Source organism: Sarcophilus harrisii, chromosome 1 (assembly GCF_902635505.1).
Source record: "Sarcophilus harrisii chromosome 1, mSarHar1.11, whole genome shotgun sequence".
NCBI lineage: Eukaryota > Metazoa > Chordata > Mammalia > Dasyuromorphia > Dasyuridae > Sarcophilus > Sarcophilus harrisii.
The window spans coordinates 710664583-710685528 of record NC_045426.1 but is presented as its reverse complement, the minus strand read 5'-3'; the positions used below and the strand labels follow the sequence as shown (position 1 = coordinate 710685528).

The 20946-nt window shown below is 47.1% G+C and overlaps 2 protein-coding genes across 3 annotated transcripts in view; one reads left to right on the top strand and one right to left on the bottom strand.

Moving 5' to 3' along the window:
• Nucleotides 1-3057: 3057 nt before the first annotated feature.
• On the bottom strand, nucleotides 3058-15321 carry LOC116420872. Of its 2 annotated transcripts, none has more exons than XM_031948997.1 (3): nucleotides 14318-15321; nucleotides 12658-12765; nucleotides 3058-5374 (listed from the first exon to the last, which is right to left on the bottom strand). In XM_031948997.1, the coding sequence occupies exons 1-2, from the start codon at nucleotides 15306-15308 to the stop codon at nucleotides 12674-12676; spliced, it is 1083 nt and encodes a 360-aa protein (XP_031804857.1). In that variant the 5' UTR covers nucleotides 15309-15321; the 3' UTR covers nucleotides 3058-5374; nucleotides 12658-12673. The 2 variants fall into 2 exon arrangements, 1 of the variants encoding a protein (XP_031804857.1); XR_004231319.1 differs by lacking the exon at nucleotides 14318-15321 and adding an exon at nucleotides 13011-14079 and having other exon boundaries at nucleotides 3059-5374.
• The window catches only part of ARVCF (ARVCF delta catenin family member), a 256808-nt gene continuing 250949 nt past the window's right edge, over nucleotides 15088-20946 (top strand). The window contains exon 1 of the mRNA XM_031949000.1: nucleotides 15088-15756. The gene's annotated coding sequence lies outside the window, so the exon portion shown is untranslated. The remainder of the gene's footprint in view (nucleotides 15757-20946) is intronic.

The following is a 20946-nucleotide window of genomic DNA, read 5'->3' as shown; positions in this document are numbered from 1 at the left end:
GGGTCCCGGCATGCCATATATGTGGAGAAGGAATCAAAAATTTGGCTTGGGCTCACACTGAAGTTCTTTCCTGCTTCAACAGTTCTAGCATCAATCGCTGTATGAAAGGCTGCCCATTGATCTTCCAGGATTTCTGTAATCCCAGATGGCTGAAACTCAGAAATAGGAGCAGGGGCTCTCCCTATACTTGGGCTAGTTAAGTCTACAGTTAGCTAGTTGGGGGATTTCTGTCCTGCATTTGGCTCTCAGGCAGCCCAAGGGGCATCCATACCCTGTTTCTAACCTTCTTCAAAGGCCTTTCAGCTTCTGATCACCTAAACCAAGCAAGGGGTATGAATCTGGAAGGAGGGAGGGAGAAATGGTCTAGCTGAGGTGGGAGAGACCCTATTCTCAGGCTTTCTACTAAGAAAATGGAGCCATGGGTGACTCCTAGCAGATCTGAGATGGTTTTTTTTCCTAATTCCCTAATTTGAATGACAGTCTTGAGGTTGATTCCCCATCTCCTTTCTTGACTTTCCTGCTGCTTCCATTGGAAGGACAGGCTTCTAGATGTCTCCCTTGGATAACAGAGCTATAGAGATGCTACTCAAGAGTTCCAACTATTCTCTCAGGATAACAGCATGACAAAGATCTTCCCTATTCCCGTGGCAATGATAAGAGTTGACCCCTTATTTGGTAGTGGGACTGAATTTTAACCCTGTCCTTTTTCAAAGTTAAGTACCAAGTTCTCCTGTGTGATTGATCTCTCCATTCCATCTCCAACTCTCATGAAAATGGGACTACCATGGTGATCCTAATGTAATGCCTCAGTTTCCCTGAATCATTATGCCCCGAGTGGAATTGTTGTGGCCACCCCACAACTACTAGTTGACTGATCATGGGCAAATCACTTAAATTCCCTGCCTTGGTTTCTTCCACTGTAAAATCAATAGCATCCATCTCCCCAATTTGTTATGAGGATCAAGTGAAATACCATGCAAAATGCTTAGCACAGTGCTTGGCACATACTAGGTGCTCAGTAAATGCCCCTATCCCTCTTCTCTGACTTAATCTACTTTTTTCAGGCTAACCCATAATGCCGTGTGTGGGAGTAGTTTCCTGCCCTTTTGCCTTCCCTTCCTGTGTCTCTGCACAGAGTTTGCACGGTTGGGGATTTTTAGAAAACAATGTCTTGTTTAAACAAAGACAAAACCCTTGCTGCTGATCTGCTGCTGTGCCAGAGGCTTTCCTGGGTCTTAATATTTTATGAATCTGACTGCTTGACTGGCCCACATCCTTTACTGTTCGCACCTGTCCTTAATATTCTAAATATTGCTTTTTCCATGCAAGTCATTGTTAGTATTCTATTGCTCCCTACTTAACTCTGGGCTCACTGTTGTCTTTTACATGCCCTGCAATTCTGATCTAAAGCGCAATACCTGGCATATAACAGACACTTACACATGCTTTTTCATTCATTCATTCATCACACATCTGGTGATGACTCATTATACAACTCTGGCCAGTCTCTTTGGGACTCAGTTTCCCCTGCTGCAAAATGGGATTGGAATGACCTTTCTAGAGAAAAGAGCCCCTGCCCTCAAGGAGCTCACAATCTAATGGGGGACAACATGCAGAGAAAGCACAAAGCAAGCTCTCTACTAGAATTCAGAAGGGTAGGAGAGGGCTTCCTGCAGAAGGTGGGGTTTTGGTTGGGACATAAAAAGTTGGGAGGTCAGAAAAAGGAGGGGAGGAGGGAAAAGACAAAGCCAGGATTTGTGTCAATTAGAATATCATTCAAATACTTCCATATGAACCTGCAAGTGGCCCGTGTTCTCTTGCCTTCAAGCTTCTTAATCCATAAAATGAGAATAGCACCAACATATTCTAATTTTAGCCTTGGCCCTGACAGGCAACATGTTATCGAGAACTTGCTGACCTGTAGATTTTGAGAGCCTGGATAAGTCACTTAACCTCTCAGCAACTTTTGAGACTATAGTTTTGAAGAAAGTACCCAGCTACAATATTTGATTCAAGAATTCCCTAAATCAACAGGTCCAGTTCTCTCTGCTCCTCTTTCCTGGACTTGTGAAGATCAAATTTGGTCATAGATTGAAATATATGGAAGTGCTCCATGATTTTTAACAACATCCCTTCTAAATTTGAACTATTCCACAACTTGCAGAGCCAAGGGGACATTAGTGCTCATATTGCTGAACTACAGTTCAAGTGCCTCTGGGATTCAATTTCACCTCTGACACGATATGATTACATGGCTATGGTCTCTTCTCTGGTTTTTGCCTTGAGTTTCAGTGTAAGAGTTTTGGTGAGCTTTTAGTGAAATATTTTTAAGACTTTGAAAAAAAGGGTTTTCTTTATCATTATCAGTCATCATTAGACCTGGAATCAGGAAGACTCATCCCTCCCCCTTGCACCCCGAGTTCAAATCTCGTCAAAGATATTTACTAGCTGTGTGACCCTGAGCAAGTCCTTTTACTCCATTGTCCTCAGTTTCTCCATCTGAAAAATGAGTTAGGGTAGGAAATATAAACCACTTCAATATCTCTGCTAAGAAAACCCAAATGAGTTCACAAAGTGTTTAAAACAGGTCTGAAAAATGGCAATGCCATTGGGGGATGACACCAAAGATCTGTGGTTCTATTGAGGGGAACACCTCATCAGTACAGATTACAACCAACCACACTTCTTGGGAGTTCCTTTGGGCCTTGAGACCATCAATTAGAATGTGCCATGACCACACTTGAAGCGGGGGTCTTTCTAGCTTTTAAGTTCAGTATTCTAACCACAATGCCTTCTCCCCTGAAAACTACCTTTGCTGCCTTGCTCCAGAAGCTGTCTCATGATCCCTCCATACCTGGAGCACTTTCTAATCGGTCTTTCCTCTGGGGACCCCCAGGCTAGCCATGCTCAGGCCTTCACTTTCTGTGGGTCCTGATCTAGAGCCTGCAGACTTTTCCCACCATGCTCTACAATTTTCTCTCTCCTTTTTTCATGTTCCTTCTGTTAGAATGAACAAACAAGGTCAGGCTCTGGCTTTTATTTTATTATAGCATTTAATTTTTCCAAATACATGTAAACATTTTTGCAAAAGCTTGTGTTCCAAATTTTCCCCCTTTCCCCTCCCCATGACAGCAATCAATCTGATATAGGTTAAACAGATGCAATTCTAAGCCTATTTCCATACTCATTATGCTGAGCAAGAAAAATCAGATCAAAAGAGAAAAAAATCACACAAACCCTCCCCCCTCCAAGCAAACAACAAAAAGGTGAAAATACACTTTGATCCACATTTAGTCTCCATGCTTCTCTCTCTGGATGCAGATGGCTTTTTCTGTCCCAAGTCTATTGGAATTGCCTTCAATCATCTCATTGTTGAAAGGAGGTACGTCCATCACAGTCGATGACATAATCTTGCTGTTTCCGTGCACAATATTCTCTTGGTTCACTTCGTGTCAGTTCATGTTGAATCCAGACTTTTCTGAAATAACTGGATTTTCTTTTTGCTTGCATTTATATCCTTAGTGCTTAGCACAGAGTAAGCCGTTAATGCTTGTTGACGCAGGAAAACATCGTCTTATAGAAAGCCGTTGAGGATCATTTCAATAATTGGGTAATTTCTGAACTGTCGTTCACCAAGAACCCCTCTTTAGATCTAGGCTATCAATAGTAGTAGTAGTTGCTAGTCTTTCTACCAAATTTGCAGTTTTGAAAAGCATTTTCCAATTATCTCATCTTATCCTCACAACAATCTTGAGAATTAGATGCTATTATAATCCCCATTTTACAGATGAGGAACCTGAGGCTTAAGAGAGTAGTAATCTCTCAGGCCGGATTTGAATTTTACATTCATTCCAGGTCCAGTGCTCTCTATACACTGTTCCTAGGTCCAGTGCTCTTACATTGTGCTTCCTTGCTGCCAAGTTCACCATCCCTCTCTAATACTACTTGGGCAAGATATAATGGTGGAGTAATTCTATGGGTTGTCCATTCAAATGCCTGTTTTTAATCTCCAGTTTTCCTTTAGCCTCTGAAATTCCCTTTATCTATGAATTCTTTGAAGGCACCCTAGTTTTGAGGTCCTCTGTGGGTCAGCACCCTTCAAAATGACACCTCCCAAAGTCTCATGAGGAATTTTACTAAGTCAACTGAAAAGGACATTTTAGTTCAAAGCAAGAGCCATTTTACAGAAGTAACATAACAAATTTAGTGCCAAAATACCATGTGTCCTAGAAGGGCATATGTCATACTAGAAACTCCCTAGAAAAAGGCATATGTCACCAAGGCGGGGAGCACACCCATGCATCAAATCTATGCATGTGGTCCTCAGGACCCCTTCGTAGAGAGGACACTTACAATGAGAACACATGTGGTCAGGGGACACAGATTGTTGCTATTCAGTCATTCAGGTGCGTCTGAGTCTTCTCGACTCCTGGATCATAGCACCCGGTGCTCTTCTATCCTCCACTAGCTCCTCAAGTCTGTCCAAGGTCATGTTTGTTGCTTCCATGACACTCTCTCTCCATCTCATCTTTGGGCATCGTCTTCTCCTTTTGCCTTCAAACTTTCCCCAAATCGGGGTTTTATTTTTTTTCCAATTGAGTCCCACCTCTTAATTATGTGGCCAAAGTAATGAGTTTCAATTAGTTTTAGCTTTCAAATGAATAGCCCGAATTACCTTCTTCAGATTTGATACTCTTCTGTCGAAGGGATTCTAATAAGTCTTCTCCAGCACCACAATTCAAAAGCATCAATTCTGCAGAACTCAGCTTTCCTTATAATCTAAGTCTTACAGCTATACATTGCTAATGGAAAAAAACAAAAAACATAGCTTTGTCTACAAGGACCTTTGTCGCCAAGGTCACGGCTCCGCTTCTCGGTACCCAGAGAACACGCTGGAGCGTCCAGGTGGCCACAACCATCTACAACTACAGCTTCAAAGTCACTGATGCATTGTAGAGATGCTGCCATGTTTTCTTCTGCTGGGTATCATCAAGTCGCCTCTTGTGGTTCTTTAGCTGCCTCTCAACTGAACCATTACTCTCTGCTACCACCTGCTGGCGATTGGCCCCTTCAGGCCATCTGCTCCCTCCACTACCGTCTGCTGGGAGGTGGTGGTTATCAAGCCTCTTCCTTATCAGGAAGAGCTACCACTCTCTTAGAACCTAAATGTTTGCTAAATATACAACCAGAAGGATCCAGCAGAAGTCCACAGGAGAGAATTGGCTGTTCTTCTGACCGCTTTTCTCCTGTTTTTGTTGTTTTCAATTGTGTCTGACTCTTCATGACCCTATTCAGAATTTTGTTGGCAAAGATACTGGAGTGATTTGCCATTTCCTCCTTCAGCTAATTTTACAGGTGAGCCCAATGTCCTAGCCTGTCAAAATAACAATGATATTGTTTAGTTAGCAAAGTACTTTATAAATATTGCTATTCAGTTGTTTTTCAGTCACGTCTGATTCTTTGTGATTATTTGGGGTGTTCTCGGCAAAAATACTGGAATGGTTTGCTATTTCTCCAGATCATTTTACAGACAAGGTTAACTGAGTAAACAGCCTTAAGTGACTTGCCCAGGGTCACGCAATTAAGTGTCTGAGGCTAGATCTGAACTCAGAAAGATGAGTCCTCCCAACTCTAGGTCTGGCAGCAAGCTGTTCACTGGGCCACCCGGCTGTTTTTCTCCTGCTGCCTACAAATCCTTTGTGGCCACAGATATTTGGCTGGATTAGGTTTAGAAAATCTCTTTTACTTCCATCAAAGTCTGGATCATCAATCTGTATCCCCTAAAACCATCTTGTAGACTGTCCAACAAAGCTTCAAAGAAACTGTAGAGGGCTGGGAAATCTAGAATCTCCTCAACTGCCCTTAATACTCCAGGTTTTCATACAAATAAACTTGGGGATAAGAACAAAAGGACCAGTTGAAATCAGCTGGGTTTTGGGCCTAGCAGGAGAGCCTTTGTTCTCCAGTTTTGCCTTTATTAGGCCTATCAAACAGCATTAAATCTTATGGGTTTTGTTTAGTAATCTTGGCATCCCAACCCCGCCCCCCTTTTTAACATTTCAATTTTTTTTCTCTTTTTGAAAAATTAATCCCCTCCTTTCATCTATTATCATATTACCACCAGGCCTGATTCTGAAGTTTTTCCAGTTGTATTGAATATTGCCTGCCAACTGGCTTCTTTTTTTAAGGGGCAGGCAGGTAAAGGGGGCACATGGGAGGTCGTGATTCCTAGATAATATCCCAGTGCCACATTTTTATTACTTAACCATTGTCGTAAAAACAGATTGTGTTTCTCCCTTTGCCAGTAAGGAAGTTATTTCAGTATTATTACTCTCAGTCTTACCATCGATCCCAGAATGTCCTATGTCTTTCCATTCTGTACACCAAGAAAACAATCTGACTCGGCAAGCTTTATAATTTCATGAGTTCTAGCATTAGATTACTAGAACGGAATCAAAACGATCACATTAAATAAAATTAGATATGTAATAGGTTCAAAGAGGAAAATGGAGGTGTAGTTGGATAGTGTGTTAAGGCTTGGAATGAGGGAGACCCGAGTTCGAATTATGCTTGGATTTTACTAGCTGTACAATCCTGAAAAGGATAATCAGGCTCGACCTTCAGTTTCCCCAGTCTGTAAAAAAGAAGGGTGTGGACTCAAATGTTCAGCTTTCAGCTCTAAATTTATTCTTCTGTGGGTTTCCCGAGTTAAATTTACTTCGCAAGATATTCCAATTCTCCTTGAAATACAATGCCTTTTCAATGAACTCAATTATCATTCTTATCACGAACACTGGACAAAAGGTATGTCTCAAAGGTGCTCTCCGTCATCAGAACCTATTTGCCGCTTGATTCTGAAGTCCTCGACTTATTTAAATATCTCCATTAAGTTAGACATCCAACAGCACGGCCAAGCCGTGACACCGATCGAGTCCGAGTAGAATATGGAGGGTTGAGATGGAGGACGACAGATGGGAGGTTCACAGCAAAGAAGTTTGCTGATGAAAATAACTGCTGCCGGTAGCCTGGTTCTGCAAACACGGTCCGATAGGTTCTAAATACAGCAGACAAAAGAGTAGCGTCTTGGCAGTAGGAGAACAGCAGGTGGATGGAAGAGTTCTATCTGCAGCTGCCGTTTGTGGTTGTCGTGCGATTCCTGCCAGCTCGAGTACGGCGTGATTTTGACAAACATGCGATGCCATCGTGTCGCTTAGTGCTGGCAGTCAGAGTGGGAGAGAACGCTGCGAGTTCTCTGATCTGATCTGCACAGTTAAGCATAGCTGGACACTGATTAACTGTGGCTTTGCAAGACAGAAACAGCAGACCGGAATGATGTTATTTTGAGGTTGGAGAATAGAAAGGAGAGGAAGTTATTCAGAAAGGCAGGTACCCCCTAGGGCCAGCATGATTATTTAAAGGTTATTAAATACTGTACATTTAGGCAATCATGAATAGTCAAAGTTAGACCTAACATTGAGCTCTGAGACAATAGGCACTGCCTGCTGGGTCTGGGAATACTCGGAGCCAAGAATTGCTTGCTACCTACAGCTGGCTTTCTTTTCAGGACCAATTTTTAGTTCCCAGGACAAGTCCCTGTACTATTGTCCTTCCAGGTCACGGAGGGAGCACGCATGGTATGTAGAAGAATTGCCCATTCCTCAGGGTTGAAAGCTTGCCGTGTGGCCATCTTGTTTAGGAAGGCCAGATGACAAAATCTGGTAGGAGCTTATCAGAAAAGTTCCTGATATTCCAAGTGAATAGCAGCCAAGTCAACTCTCATCTGGCATTCCCTCCCAACCAAAATCCTTAATCTTAATCTAGAAAAGACTTGAGGCCATCAGTTCCAATCCTCTCATTTTACAGATGACAAAAACTGAGGCCCGGAGAAGAGCAGTGACATCCGATGTCACAGACACGGTTATGTGGCTGTGCTAGGACTTTTCCTACTGTGTTCTAAGAATAGAAATGAACAGTTTTCAAAAGAAGAATTACACAAACCATGGATAACCATAGGAAAAAAGCCCCAAATTGCCAATAAGAGGAGAAATGAGAATTAAAACAATGTTGATGTTTCACTTCATATTTAGCAAATTGGAAGTGATGGTAGAGAGCAATGGTGTTACGGGGACTATAGGAAGAAGGCAGGTGTGCTAATGCACTTTCTTACAAAATTGAATTTCATTTTATTTTTAGTTCCAAATTCTCTCCCTCTCATATCTTCTTCCCTAAATCATTAAAACAGAGAAGACAAAACCCAGTCTAAGTTGAGCAAAACAAATTCCCAAATAGCCATATTATACATCTTTATGTATGTTATCTACCCATCTCTATGTCAAATGTGTCTCTTTACCTTCATCTGCACCCGAGTTCATCCCCTGTCTATCTGGAAGTGAGCAACATGCTTCTTCATGGATCCTGTGGGACTGTGATTGGTTCAGAGTTTCTAAGCCTTTCAAACTGATTTGTCTTTTCAGTACTCTTGTGTGCTCTCTGCAGTAGAGCTTGATGCTTGGTGGTTTAATTCGACCAAGAACCTCAGTGTCCAGTACCTCATCTTGCCAGGGATCTCCAGAATCTTCCTAAGACAATTCAAATGGAAGCCATTCGGTTTCTTGGCATGGCGCTGGTCAACTGTTCAGATTTCACAGGCATACAACCATGAGGTCGGGACAAGGATTCTGGAGACTCTCAGTTTGCTAGTCACTAATACCTTTTCTCTCTTCAGAGCCTCCCAAACACTGAGCTAGCTCTGGCAATGAGTGCCTCGACATCAGTGTGGACATCCCTGGAAACTGATCCACAGCATTCAAAACTTCTCCATTTGCTGTAAACGATGGTTCCACATACAGATGATGTGATATTGACTGGTTTTCTTGTGTTAATCATTAGGCCAAAATGAGCAAAAATGGCAGGGAATTAATCCCTACTTTGTTGCATCTCTGCTTTGGGGGCTGCATTGAGCGCACAATCATCTGTGAACAACACTCCCCTCCACTTTAGTTTTGGCTTGTAGTCTTTTCAAGTTGAATTTACCATCAGAGAAGGCACCCCCAATTAAAAAAAAAATATTACCATCAGAGTGCAGTAGCTGACTTGGATGCCATGTTTCCTCATTGAAGGCACTTGACAACATGGCTGAAAACGTCATACTAAAAAGCCTGGGAAGCAAGCATATGGCCTTGTTTCATGGGTGACTTTGAAAGCTTGAGAGCACTGCTCATTGTCCAGAACCGGGCTGGTGTACTATACCAATAAACTTCTCTGGGGAAGCAAATTTCGACGTTTTTTCATAGGCCCCCATGGCTGCTGGGATCAAAGACCTCGGTCAGATGGACAAATGTCGTACACAGACCTCTGCGTTCAAACTACTGCAGAGAGCACAACCATGCTGGGCTGGCCGTGTTGTTCAAATACCAGATGTACGTTTGCCAAAAAGCTTATTTTATGGAGAACTCACACGGGGCCGGTGCTCACAAGGCGGGCAGAAAAAGTTATACAAGAACACTCTCAAAATCTCTCAAGAATCTTAGAACTGATTGTATGACATGGGAGACCCAGCATGGTGGGCCCTCATCAGAGAAGCTGCTGTAAGCAAAGCAGAATTGAAGTAGATCAGAAAAAATGGGAGATAAGCAAAGTTAGAGAAGCCCCCCCCCCCCCCATGTTCATGGAGATCTGGGTCCAACCTACAGCACAGCATTCCAAGCTCTTACTGATTTGATCAGCCATAATCAGACGTATTAGTTTGACTGACTTAGTGATGTCATTTTGGTCCCCTTCAAGAATGAAGGGTAACTAACTCTTGCTGTTTCAAATTTTGTAATAGTTCGTACAATTGTTCCAGTTCATACAATTGTTCTCAGTTTTTCCAAAATCATCCCTTCACTTCTTTATATCCATTCACAGTGCCTGGCATCTAGCAGGTACTAAGTGTTTGACTTACTGACATACATATGACATTCCCAACTGACAGGCACTCCCTTAGTTTCTAATTCTTTTGTATAGCTACTATAAATATTTTTGTACAGATAGCAAAGGACCTACTAGTGGTATCACTGGGTCAAAGGATATGCACAATTTAATAGCTTTTGGGATATTGCTTGAAATTACTTTCTAGAATAACTGGACCAGTTGACAGCTCCACCAAACAATGCATCAATGTACTTTTCCCACAGCCTTCTTGGCATTTGTCATTTTCCCTTTTTGTCAAATTTACCAATTTGATGAGTACAGTGAGGTGGTACTTCAAGAGTTAAGAGTCAGGAGGCATTTAGGGTTGTATTTCTCTATTAGTGATTTTAGATTATTTTTAAAATATGGCTATTGATAACTTGGATTTATTCCTCTTAAAACTGTCTATTCATATCCTTTGCCCATTTATCAATTGGATTCTAATGCACTTTTGGTGGATTTGTGAATTGATTTAAACATACTGGAAAACAATTTGGAACTATGCAAGAAAAGTTATTGAATTGTTTATACTCTTGGACTCTGTAATTGCACTAGTGGGCATGTATCCCAAGGAGATCAAAACCAGAAATTTCCCATAGAGATCAAACCATTTATCATTTTTGAAACCAAGTATCCGTGTTGAATGGCTGAACAAATCATGGTCCTTTGATGTAAAGGGATATTATTGTACCATAAAAAATGAAGACGATATCAAAGGATACAATTTGCAGATGAAGAAATTTAAAGCTATCTATGGTTGTATGAAAAACAAAAAAGCTCTAAATCATGATTAGAGAAATACAAATTAAATCAACTCTTGAGGCACCACTTTACCCCTCTCAGATTGGCTAAAATGACAGGAAAAGATAATGCTAAATGTTAAAAGGGGATATGAAAAAACAGACACATTTAATGAATTTTGGTGAAGTTGTGAACTGATCCAACCATTCTGGAGAGCAATTTGGAACTATACCCAAAAGCTAAATAAGTTACAGTATATGAAAGTAATGGACTATTATTCTATTAATGATGAACGAGCTGGATTTTAGAAAGGCTTGGGAGGATTTGCACAAACTAATGCCGAGTGAAACAAGCAGAACCAGGAATACATTCTACATAGCACAGCAAAATGTATGCTGATCAACTATGAAAAACTTGGTTCTCAGCAGTTCAGTGATCCAACACAATTCCAATAAACTTGATAGAAAATGCTGTCTGCATCCAGAGAAGAGAACTATGGAGACTGAATGTAAATCAACACATGTTATATATTCACTTTCTCCTCTCTTTCTTCTGTTCTTTTTTTCCTCTCATGGTTTTTCTCTGATTTTTCTCTCCCAACATGCTTCATAAAGAAAGGTTTTTAAAAAATGGATGTACATGTATAACCAGAAAAAATAAACAAAAGAAACGAAGATCATGAAGAATTAATAGAAACATGGGAAACCTTGTACAAACTGATACTGGGTGATGAAAAAAGAACAAGGAGAATGGTAAACATAATGATCACAAGAATGTCAATGAAAATACTGAAGATCAGTTCAGCTCACATGAAAGGCAATGCTCAGTACTGGCCCAGAGCACAGAATATGAAACGTATCTTCCTCTGAGTAAAGAAGTGGGAAGAATTACTCTCTAATCACGCCAAAGGTAGAGAATGTTGCATATGTTGTCATATGTGGCTGTTGATTTTATTTAACTTTTTCTTTGTTACAAAGGGAAGTTGGAGACTAGGAAACACCAACAAAGGGCATTAATAAAATAAATTATCAGCTGGCAAAAAATTAGTTTTTCTTTTATAAAGAGCAAAGGGACTAAACACAGATAGGAATCTGGCTTTGTGGATTGTATATTGGTAAGGATCGCTTCCCTCTCACAGGAAACCATACAATTTTGCCCAGATTAGAAGGAAAGGGTGCCAGATGGAGATACAAAGTACCAGAGAAGATTCTGAACCAAGGTAAAGACCTGAGTCAAGCTAGGATCAAGAAAATTGAAGCTGAGATATAACAGCACAAAGTCATGATGAGGAAGAGCATCCTTAGTCCATTGTCTTGACCGGTACTGCTGTCAGTCATTCGGTCTGTGCAGGTCCAAGGGAACTGACAAGTCAGACTCCAAGAATTTTAGTTTTTCTTGTAGGTTCCTCAAATTAGAAATACAAGGACGACTTTTAAGTCTCTGGAAAAGCCAAGCCTTACTAGAGGGACATACTATTTAACTTCTTAAGCAATCTCATTCTTCTCCCTTGTGGAAATGGCTCCACGCAAGGTAGGACTTATAATGTGGAGGACTGTATAGGTCCCAGGGGAAGTCAAAGGTCCACTGCAAAGTAAAGAGGAGCTATTTTGTTTATGGGCTCGAGAATCCTAGAGATTACCTGTTTAATTAAATATACAAAATTCTCTATTTAAGATCATATTAGTCTGAGTGTTTCTATTTGAATTGAGATCTCTTCCTTCTCAAGGAGCTCTAGACACAAGCCAAATCCTGCCACTCCCCAAGGAAACCCTGGCTTGGGGTATAGTGGTGTTTGAATGCAGGTCTGCTACTCTTTGATTATGCTGTTCTATTTTCATGGGAATATAGTACACATTAGTGAGATTGCAAAGTGCTTCACAAATAGAAGTGCATAAATGAGAACTATAAACCTGATAGCAAAAAGGTACTTCACTGCTGTCCCCGGCACCCTCGTTCATAACTCACCACCGATCTTCTCCCGTTAACTCATCATACAGAAGAGCGGCATTTGCTGAAATGTCTTGGCATGTTCTGTTGGTCTGTTCGATCCTTTTCTGTCTGTAGTGTGAGATCCTAGGAGAGAGTGTCAAGATAGTTTGATAGAATCACTTCTGTCAGGTTGAGCGTACAGCAGATGTTTACAAAGTGTTATTCTGAAATTCTTAGCTAAGGGAAGGGTGATTTTGACTTTTCATGTAGATCCATGGGATTTGGGATTGTTACTTTGCTAGATTATCTCTTTTCATTTGGGCCAAGGTATCTTGGACCAATGGGGAAAGAGTCCTGTAATTAGGGAGACTTCCTAAGGGCACACCTACTTGTAGGGCCTCCACTCATCTGTCCACTCCAATCATCAGTTTGAAAGGCAGCTCTGTAGTTTAGTGCCATGTGACCTTGGAAAGGTTATGTTACCTTTCTCTAACGTTTAGTTCCTTATCTATAAAAATGAAAAGGTTCCTCTGTTAAGGTCTTTTTCTCAATCTGATCCCTCTGTAAAGTGGTTCTCTCAATCTCTGATCCCTCTCTAAGGTCTCTCTCAATCTCTGATCCCTAAAATGTCCTCTGATTCTCAATCTCTGATCCCTCTCTAGGGCTCCTCCAATTCTCAATCTCTGATCCCTCTTTAGGGTCTCCTCTCTCAATCTCTTGATCCCTTCTAAGGTCTCCTGATTCTCAATCTCTGATCCCTCTTTAGGTCTCTGCTTCTCATTTTCTGATCCTTAACATGTCCTCTGACTCTCAATATGATTCCTCTCTAAGGTCTCCTCTAATTCTCAATTTCTGCTCCCTAAAATGCCCTCTGATTCTCAGCCTTTGATCCCTCTCTTAAGGTCTCTTCTGACTCTCAATCTCTGATTCCTCTCTAAGTCTCTTCTGATTTTCAATCTCTGATCCCTGTCTAAGGTCTCCTTTAATTCTCAATTTCTGATCCTTAACATCCTAATTCTCAATTTCTGATCCCTTTCTTTAAGGTCTCCTCTCTCAATCTTTGACCCCTAAGGTCTTTTTTCTCAATCTCTGCTCCCTCTCTAGGTCTCCTCTGATTCTCAAATCTCTGATCCCTGTCTAAGGTCTCTTTTGATTCTCAATTTCTGATGCCTAACATGTCCTCTGACTCCCAATTCTGATCCCTCTTTAAGGTCTCCTCTGAGGCTCATTCTCTGATCCCACGAAGTTATTAAGTATCTACAGCTAGACGTTAGACGTTGTGTTAGGGCTAGACGTAATAAAAAGTCGAGATATTTAAAAAAAGAAAAGAAAAGAAAACTATCCCTGCCCTTGGGAGCTTCTATTCTATGGGGAGACGAGAAACTGAAGGCCTCCCCCAGGAAGTTGTCTCCTAGGGATCAGGGCTCTGGAAGTCATGGCTCCCAGCTTCCCACTGCAGCAAGGTGTACCAGCTTTCCCGAGGTCGCTGGCCCGAGCCGGTTGGGCCAGTCCGGTCTCCGGCTATCACCATGCAGAAGTCAGGTTTTAGGTCAGGCCCGAGTCCTTCCCGCTGGGGCCACCTCCCCTCTCTCTTCCTTCCCCAGGGCCAGTACAGGCCAGATCTCCCTGCGCCCCGTCTACTGGGGGCTCTGAAGTCTACCACGAGAAGGCTGGTAGCGGCTTTTGCCCACGGCACCTTGAAAAGGCTGGGGGGGGGGGCGCCGGGCCGGGCCCTTCCGACCCCCGCTGCAGGCCGCCCGCTCACGCAGCCCTAACCGACTTCGGCGTTCTCCCCCGAGATTCGTTGACCGGTTGTAACGAACCCACCAACTGCGGGCTTCGAAGCGGCCCCGAATCGCCGGCTTGCCTGACCGCTGCCATGGCAACTGGCCCAAATCCGCCGGCGAGAAAAAGGGGAGCCAAGGGCCGAGGGGGGACTTCTTTGTCTGGCCGGACCCTTGGGCTCCCTCCCCAGCCCGGCACCGGGGGCCGGCCTCCCCAGCCCGGCTTCCCCACCCCCTTGGGGCCGAGGAGAGCCTCGGCGTGGGCGGGAGGGCCGGGGAGCGGAGCCACCTGCTCGCCGCCGGCTCTCGGGCCGTGACCGGGGGTGGCGCCGCGCCAAGGACAGGCACGCGGAGCTCCCCTTCCACGGCCCTCGTCCGCCGCCGCCTCGTTGGGAACTGGCCGTTCGACCCGCAGCTCGCTCTCCTAGCCCCCGAATACCTGACGGGAGGTCGAGGCGCGGCAGATAGACGTTGCCGTCGCCCAATGGCGAGCCAGATTCGCCGGAGGATGCGCCAATCGGGGCCGGTTGCTGGGCGTCTCCCTCCCCGCCCGGCCAATGGGAAAATTCGTGCTCCGCCGGGCTGGGGGCTCTGAGAAGGGCCTGGGGAGGCCGGACCGAGGAGGAGGAGGAGGAGGAGTAGAAGGAGGAGGAGGAAGAGCGGGGAGGAGCAGGAGGAGCGGGAGCAGCAGCCGCGGCAGCAGCAGCGGCAGGAGGACTGCGTCGTTTTGTTGTCTGCGCCTGGCGTTCCTGCAGCTCGGGCGGCGCGGGGCTGGGGAGTCCGGGGTTCGGGACCCGGGGACCCGGGGACGCCACCGCCCGCGCCCAGGACCCGATCTCGCGGGCCCCATGGAAAGTTTGATGAATGGGGCGAGCTAAGCCGGCCCGTGCCGCGGCCCCCCATCCCCGGCCCCGCCAGCCGGCGCCGGCTCGGACACCCCCCGAAAGCCGGGGGGACCCTCCTCGGGATCCCGGCCGCCGCCGCGGGGCCCCGGCCGCGGCGTCCAACTTTTAGACGGGAAGGACCGCTCGGGGGCCGGGCCCGGACCCGCTCCGAAGACGAGCGCACTTGATTCTTTGCCCCGTTTCCCCCCCATTATCCGGGAGAGGGCGAAGGTGGAGGGCGGGCCGGGGCAGCCGGCGGGGGGCAGGCGGCGCGGCTCGGGCGCTGAAGAACGGCGCTGCTGGCGCCCAGGGGCGTGCGGAGGAGGCGGTAAACACGCCCGCACCCGCGCTCGCGGCGGCTCGGACACAGGCGGACTCCCGCGCACCCAGCGCCGGCCATCCTTCGGCGAGACCTGTTTAATAATAAAGCCCGGAGGGACGGAGCGCGCCCGGGCTGCGCGGAGCAGGTAATCGCGGCGCCCGCGGGCGAGGGGGGAAGCCCCCGTCCTGCCCCCCGCCCTGCCCATCCTCCCCGAGGATGCCAGCCGGCCGGCTGAGGCTTGCGGGGGAGGGGGGGTGCCCTTTGTGGAAGGGAGACTGCGCTCGGAGAGGGGCCGGAGGCGGGGGGCACCGCGGCAGCCGCGGGTGCGGGGACACCGGGAACCGGGAGGGGCCGGCGGAGGGGCCGGGGCGGGAGGGCTGCTGGCGGAAGAGTTGCGGGAGGTGGGGGCGGGGGCATCCTCTTGCTCCGTGCTCCTGCTAGGCGGGGCGGGGAAGGCGCCTGGGGAGCCGGGGAGCGTCGGGCTTTCGCTGGGGAGCTGGGGCCGAAGGGGGTGCGGGGGGATGCTGGCCGGCCCGGCCGAGGAGAAGAGGGCGTCTCATCCGCCGCAGCGCCAGGGCTGCCCGCGAAGCCGGTTTTCCTTTGTCTTGCCAGGGTGACGGCGGGGGGCTTCCAGATGCCCGGTCCCCGAGGGACCGGGCGCGAAGCCTGGCGGGGGGGGGGGCAGTTGCGAGCTCCGGGCTCCTCGAGGATCCTCCTCCTCCTCCCCTTGTCTGGGTGGGAAAATCTCCCGACCTCAAGCGGCCGACATTGTGTGATAATCCCGGCGCTGCCCGGCGGGAGGGAGGTGGGGGAGAGGCCAGGAAGGAGGGAGCTCGCGCCGGGGATTCTCGGCGAGCCTCGGCCGCCCGCCCGCCCGCCGAGCTGGGAGCGGAGTTGGCGGCTTCCCCCGCGAGCGAGAGCTGCCCCGGGCCGGGGGCAGCGGGCTGCTTCCGCAGCGCCACCGTGGGCAGCCCAAGTTTCCCGGCTCTGCCTTCCCTCTCCCTCTCCCCCGGGGGCGCCGAGCCTGCGGGGCGCTCCCGCCCGGCACCTCCGGGCCCGGCTCTGCCCCTCCCCCCGCGGGCCCCCTCCCCCATTGTTTACTTGAAGTACACTTGACTGGCAGGTGTGTCAGGTCCTTCCCTTCTGGACGGTGGGAGAGACCACGGCCGTTAGCGGCATTTTGGCATCTCCCCGCCCCCCCACCCCCTTCCCCAGGGCTTTCTCCTCGCCCAAATCCCAGAACTTTGGGAGCCTGATTCGGTGAGGGGAGCCTTTCTTTCCGCCCCGGGAGCCCCCCTCCCCCCACACGCGGACGCGCTCTCCCCCCTCCGTCCCCCCTTCTCCCTCTCCCTCTGCCCCCTCTCTCCTTCCACCGGCTCCCCCCTCCCCCCCGCGGCTGAAATGCTGCAGTCTGCATTCGGTGTAGCGCCAGCTGCAAACTTTGATGGAGGAGATGGAAGTTCCAGGCCTGGAGACAACATCCAAAGACTCGGGATTTCGGGGTCCGGGAAGTTATGGGGCTGCGGGGGGCGACGCCGGGGTGGGAGCTGGAGCTCCGTGGGCGGTGACTTCTGGGGGGGGGGGGCCGTGATGGCTTTTTCCCTGCTAAACCCGGCCTTCCTCCTCCTGATGATGACTGGTTCCAGAAAGCCCGGATTTTATGGAAATTAGTGGGAGAAAGGAGCTTGCCGGGAAAGTGGGAAGGATGGCGAGCTGTGACCCACGAGGTAGCCAGGGAAATAACAGGGCCCCGAAGCAGCTTCGCAGAGGCTCCATAGCTTTGCTTTGAGCCACTCTGGGTGAGGGAAGGGGGAGCATTAGGGGGAAAAAAGAAGTCAAAATGAAAACAATATCATCGCATTTGCATTGCTGAGATCCAGGCCCCTGCCCTGCCTCCCGTTGGGGGGTGACTTTGTCCCCCTCCCTTTCGGGATTTCAGGTGTCAAACCTGTAAAGTGGGAGATGGCATTGCATCATGGGAGCCCAGGCTCCTGGACCCCGGCCTGCTCTGATCCAAGGCAGCCCATTTCTGTTGTCTGGGCACCGAGGAATGTGTGTGTGGGTGAGGCTGGGGGCCGGGAGGAATTCAGGGCTCGGCCTTTTCTGCCTTTGGGCCCCCACATTGTCCCGAAGGCCTGGCCTCCCAGCCCAGCGGCCCTTTTCCCGAACTCACTTTCAGGGCAACGTGGGGTTCCCGGTGGGATTCTGCCGACAACAAGCTGCTTTCTCTTCCTTTGTCTGGAGTTTTCTTCCCTTTGCTCAATAAACCTGAAGCATCGATACTTCTGAGAGTGGCCCTTCCTGGGGAGGACGCTCCCTCCCCAAGTGTCCATTGGCCCCAGTGGCCAGTCCTCTCCGGTGCTCCCACCGTGGTCAGACCTCTGGGCCTCCTGACCTCAGGGTTCAAGTGAGATGCTGATGGAACCAAGATAGAGTATCCTATCTGGGATCCCACACCCAGAGTGGGAAGGGAGCTCAGAGGCAATGGAATCCTAGCCTTGCCAAACACAGAGGAGGAAACTGAGGCTCATAAAAGCTAAATGGCTTATCCAAGGTCACACAGTATATTTTAGAAACTGGATAGGTCCCCAGGTCCAGTGACTCCAGAGCTAAGGCTCGTTGCCAATTATTATCATTCCAGAGCTCTATTAGGAGCACAAAGCATAAAGTCTGATTCAATAATAGTAATAGCTAGCATTTATATAGCACCTACTGTGTGCCAGGGATTGTGCTAAGTAAGCACTGGGAGGTGGATGCTAGTATTCTCCCCATTTTAGAGATGAGGAAGCTGAATCTAGATAGAGGCTGAATGACTTGGTTAACATCACACAGCTAGTAAGTATCTATGGTGGATTTTTTTTTTTTTTTTTTTTTTGTCGTTGTTGTTGGCAGGGCAATTGGGGTTAAGTGACTTGCCACACAGCTTGTAAGTATTAATTATCTGAGGTTGGATTTGAACTTGGCTCCACCTGACTTAAGGGTTGGTACTTTATCCACAGCACCATCTAGCTGCCCCTCAAAGGCAGAATTTGAACTCAAGTTTTCCCAACCAATACTGTAGCCATTGTGCCGCCGGGCTGCCTCCCAATTCAGTTCAGTTCGAATTCAGAGCCTCGTGTGCTGATGGGCACTAGAGTGAAAGAACGTTATACCAAGTATTTAAAAACAGAATAATACAAAGTGACCGTTCACAGGAAGGGGGTTGGGAAAGGGCGACGCAGAGGGCTGGAAGTTGTTAAATGAACTGTGATCTCTTATGGGAGGTGAGTTCTAAAGAACTGACTAAAGAAAGGAGGAGAGGAAGACTATTCTAGGCAGAGGGAAGGATGTGACAGAGCAAAGGGGTAAGTGAAAGTTTTCAGAGACCAGCATTTACCTTGGATGCTGCACAGAGTACGGGGTAGAAATAAGGGAGGGGCTCGTGGGAAGGGCCTTGAGGGCCTGGGGAATACTTGAATTTTTCTTCCTAGGTTATTGAGACCCCATAGGAGACTCTGGGCAGTGTCACCGAAGTAGATCTTTGCTGAGCAACAATTATTCTGCGTGTGTGTGTGTGTGTGTGTGTGTGTGTGTGTGTATGTGTGTGAAAGATGGATTGGGTGCGAATAGGGGAAGGTGTGTTAGGAAGGGCCCGCAACGGTTCCAGTGGCTGGTATGGAGAGCCATGCTACTGTGTGACAGTGAGAAGGGGAGGGGACGATGGCAGAAGTGAAAAAAGCTTGGAGGGCCCACTCACACCTGCCTGAGTCAGGAGCCCAGACTCCTCGAGGCTGTTGCAAAGATCAAAGCTATTAAGTGCTTTGCAAACTCTAAAGCTCCATCAATACTAACCATGAACCTATTTTATTTTATTTCATTATTTTTTTTATAGCTTTTTATTTACAAAACATTTGCATGGGTAATTTTTCAGCATTGATCCTTGCAAAACCTTCTGTTCTAACTTTTCCCCTCCTCCCCTCCCCTCCCCCAGATGGCAGATAGTCCAATACACGTTAAATATGTTAAAATATATGTTAAATACAATATATGTAGACATGTCCATACAGTTATTTTGCTGCACAAGAAAATTCAGACTTAGACATAAGGTAAAATTAACCTGAGAAGGAAATCAAAAATGGAGACGGACAAAAGCAGAGGGAGTGGAAATGCTGTGTTGTGGCCAGGGACCAATTTTAACTAGCAATTATCCAATACAGTGTTTTAATGATCATATTATCATTGTGATCAGTTATTCATCAGGATATAGAATACACAAATAATAAACCTGTGTCCTATGTAATTAACTAAACAATTGTTTCCATGGGCTAGAACATTGGAGTCAGTATGAAGCAGCCAAATCAGCCAACCCGATCCTCAGCCGCTTTGAGAGGTAACTTCTAGAAATGGGGAAATGATGCTTCTCTGGCTTCCTGGGTCTTGCCCCTATAATTCTAGGGCCTTCCTTCTGTCTGTTGATCCTCTCTGTATCTTGCCTGTTCAGAGTTGTTTGCCTGTAGTCTCCTTCATTAGACTGGAAGCTCCTTGAGGTCAGGGGGCTGTTTTTTGCTTTTCTTTGTATCCCTGGAGGTTAATACAGCTCCTGACATGTCATTTCCCGACCTCTTGGCCAAGATACTGGAGTAGTTTGCCATTTCCTTCCATCCATTTTATAGATAAGGAAACTGAGGCAGAAGGTCAAAATGACTTGGCTAGAGTCACACAGCTGTCTGAGGCCAGATTTGAAGTCAGATCTTCCCCAGAGCTCTGACCATTGCACCAGCTAGTTGCCCTAACGCATAGTAGGTGCCTAATAAATGCCGGTGGCTTGCTCTGCTTTGGTCAGACCACATCTGGAGTATTTGTCCAGTTCTGGGCATCATTGTTTAGGAAGGTTATTGATAAACTAGAGTGGTAAGCTACTCCATGAGAACTGGTTAAAGGAGCAGGGAGGGTTTCTAGAGGAGAAGAGAAAGCTGGGGGGGAGAAGAGAGCATGGTGGATGACTGCGCATCTGAAGGCCACAGAGACACGGGATCAGCCTTGTCTCTTCTCCCCCAGAGAAACCAAGGATGGAAGGTGTAAGTGAGGGATTTGGGTTGATGTCCGGGAAACCTTCTGTGAGATGTCCAGATGCAGGTCAGGCACCCAGTGGGCCTTCAGGTGGAGCCCCTACTTGTTGAGTCTGGGGGTGGGGAGGGAGATGCTCATTTTGTTGGAAGCTGCACTGGACGGCTGCTGACGGTGCTTCTGAACCCTAAAAGACCGGGACGTTTCAGGGGGATGATAGAGACAAAGATAAAATTTGAATTCCTCTTCCGGGTGACAGAATGGCTTCCACCAGGGCCAGAAAGATTGG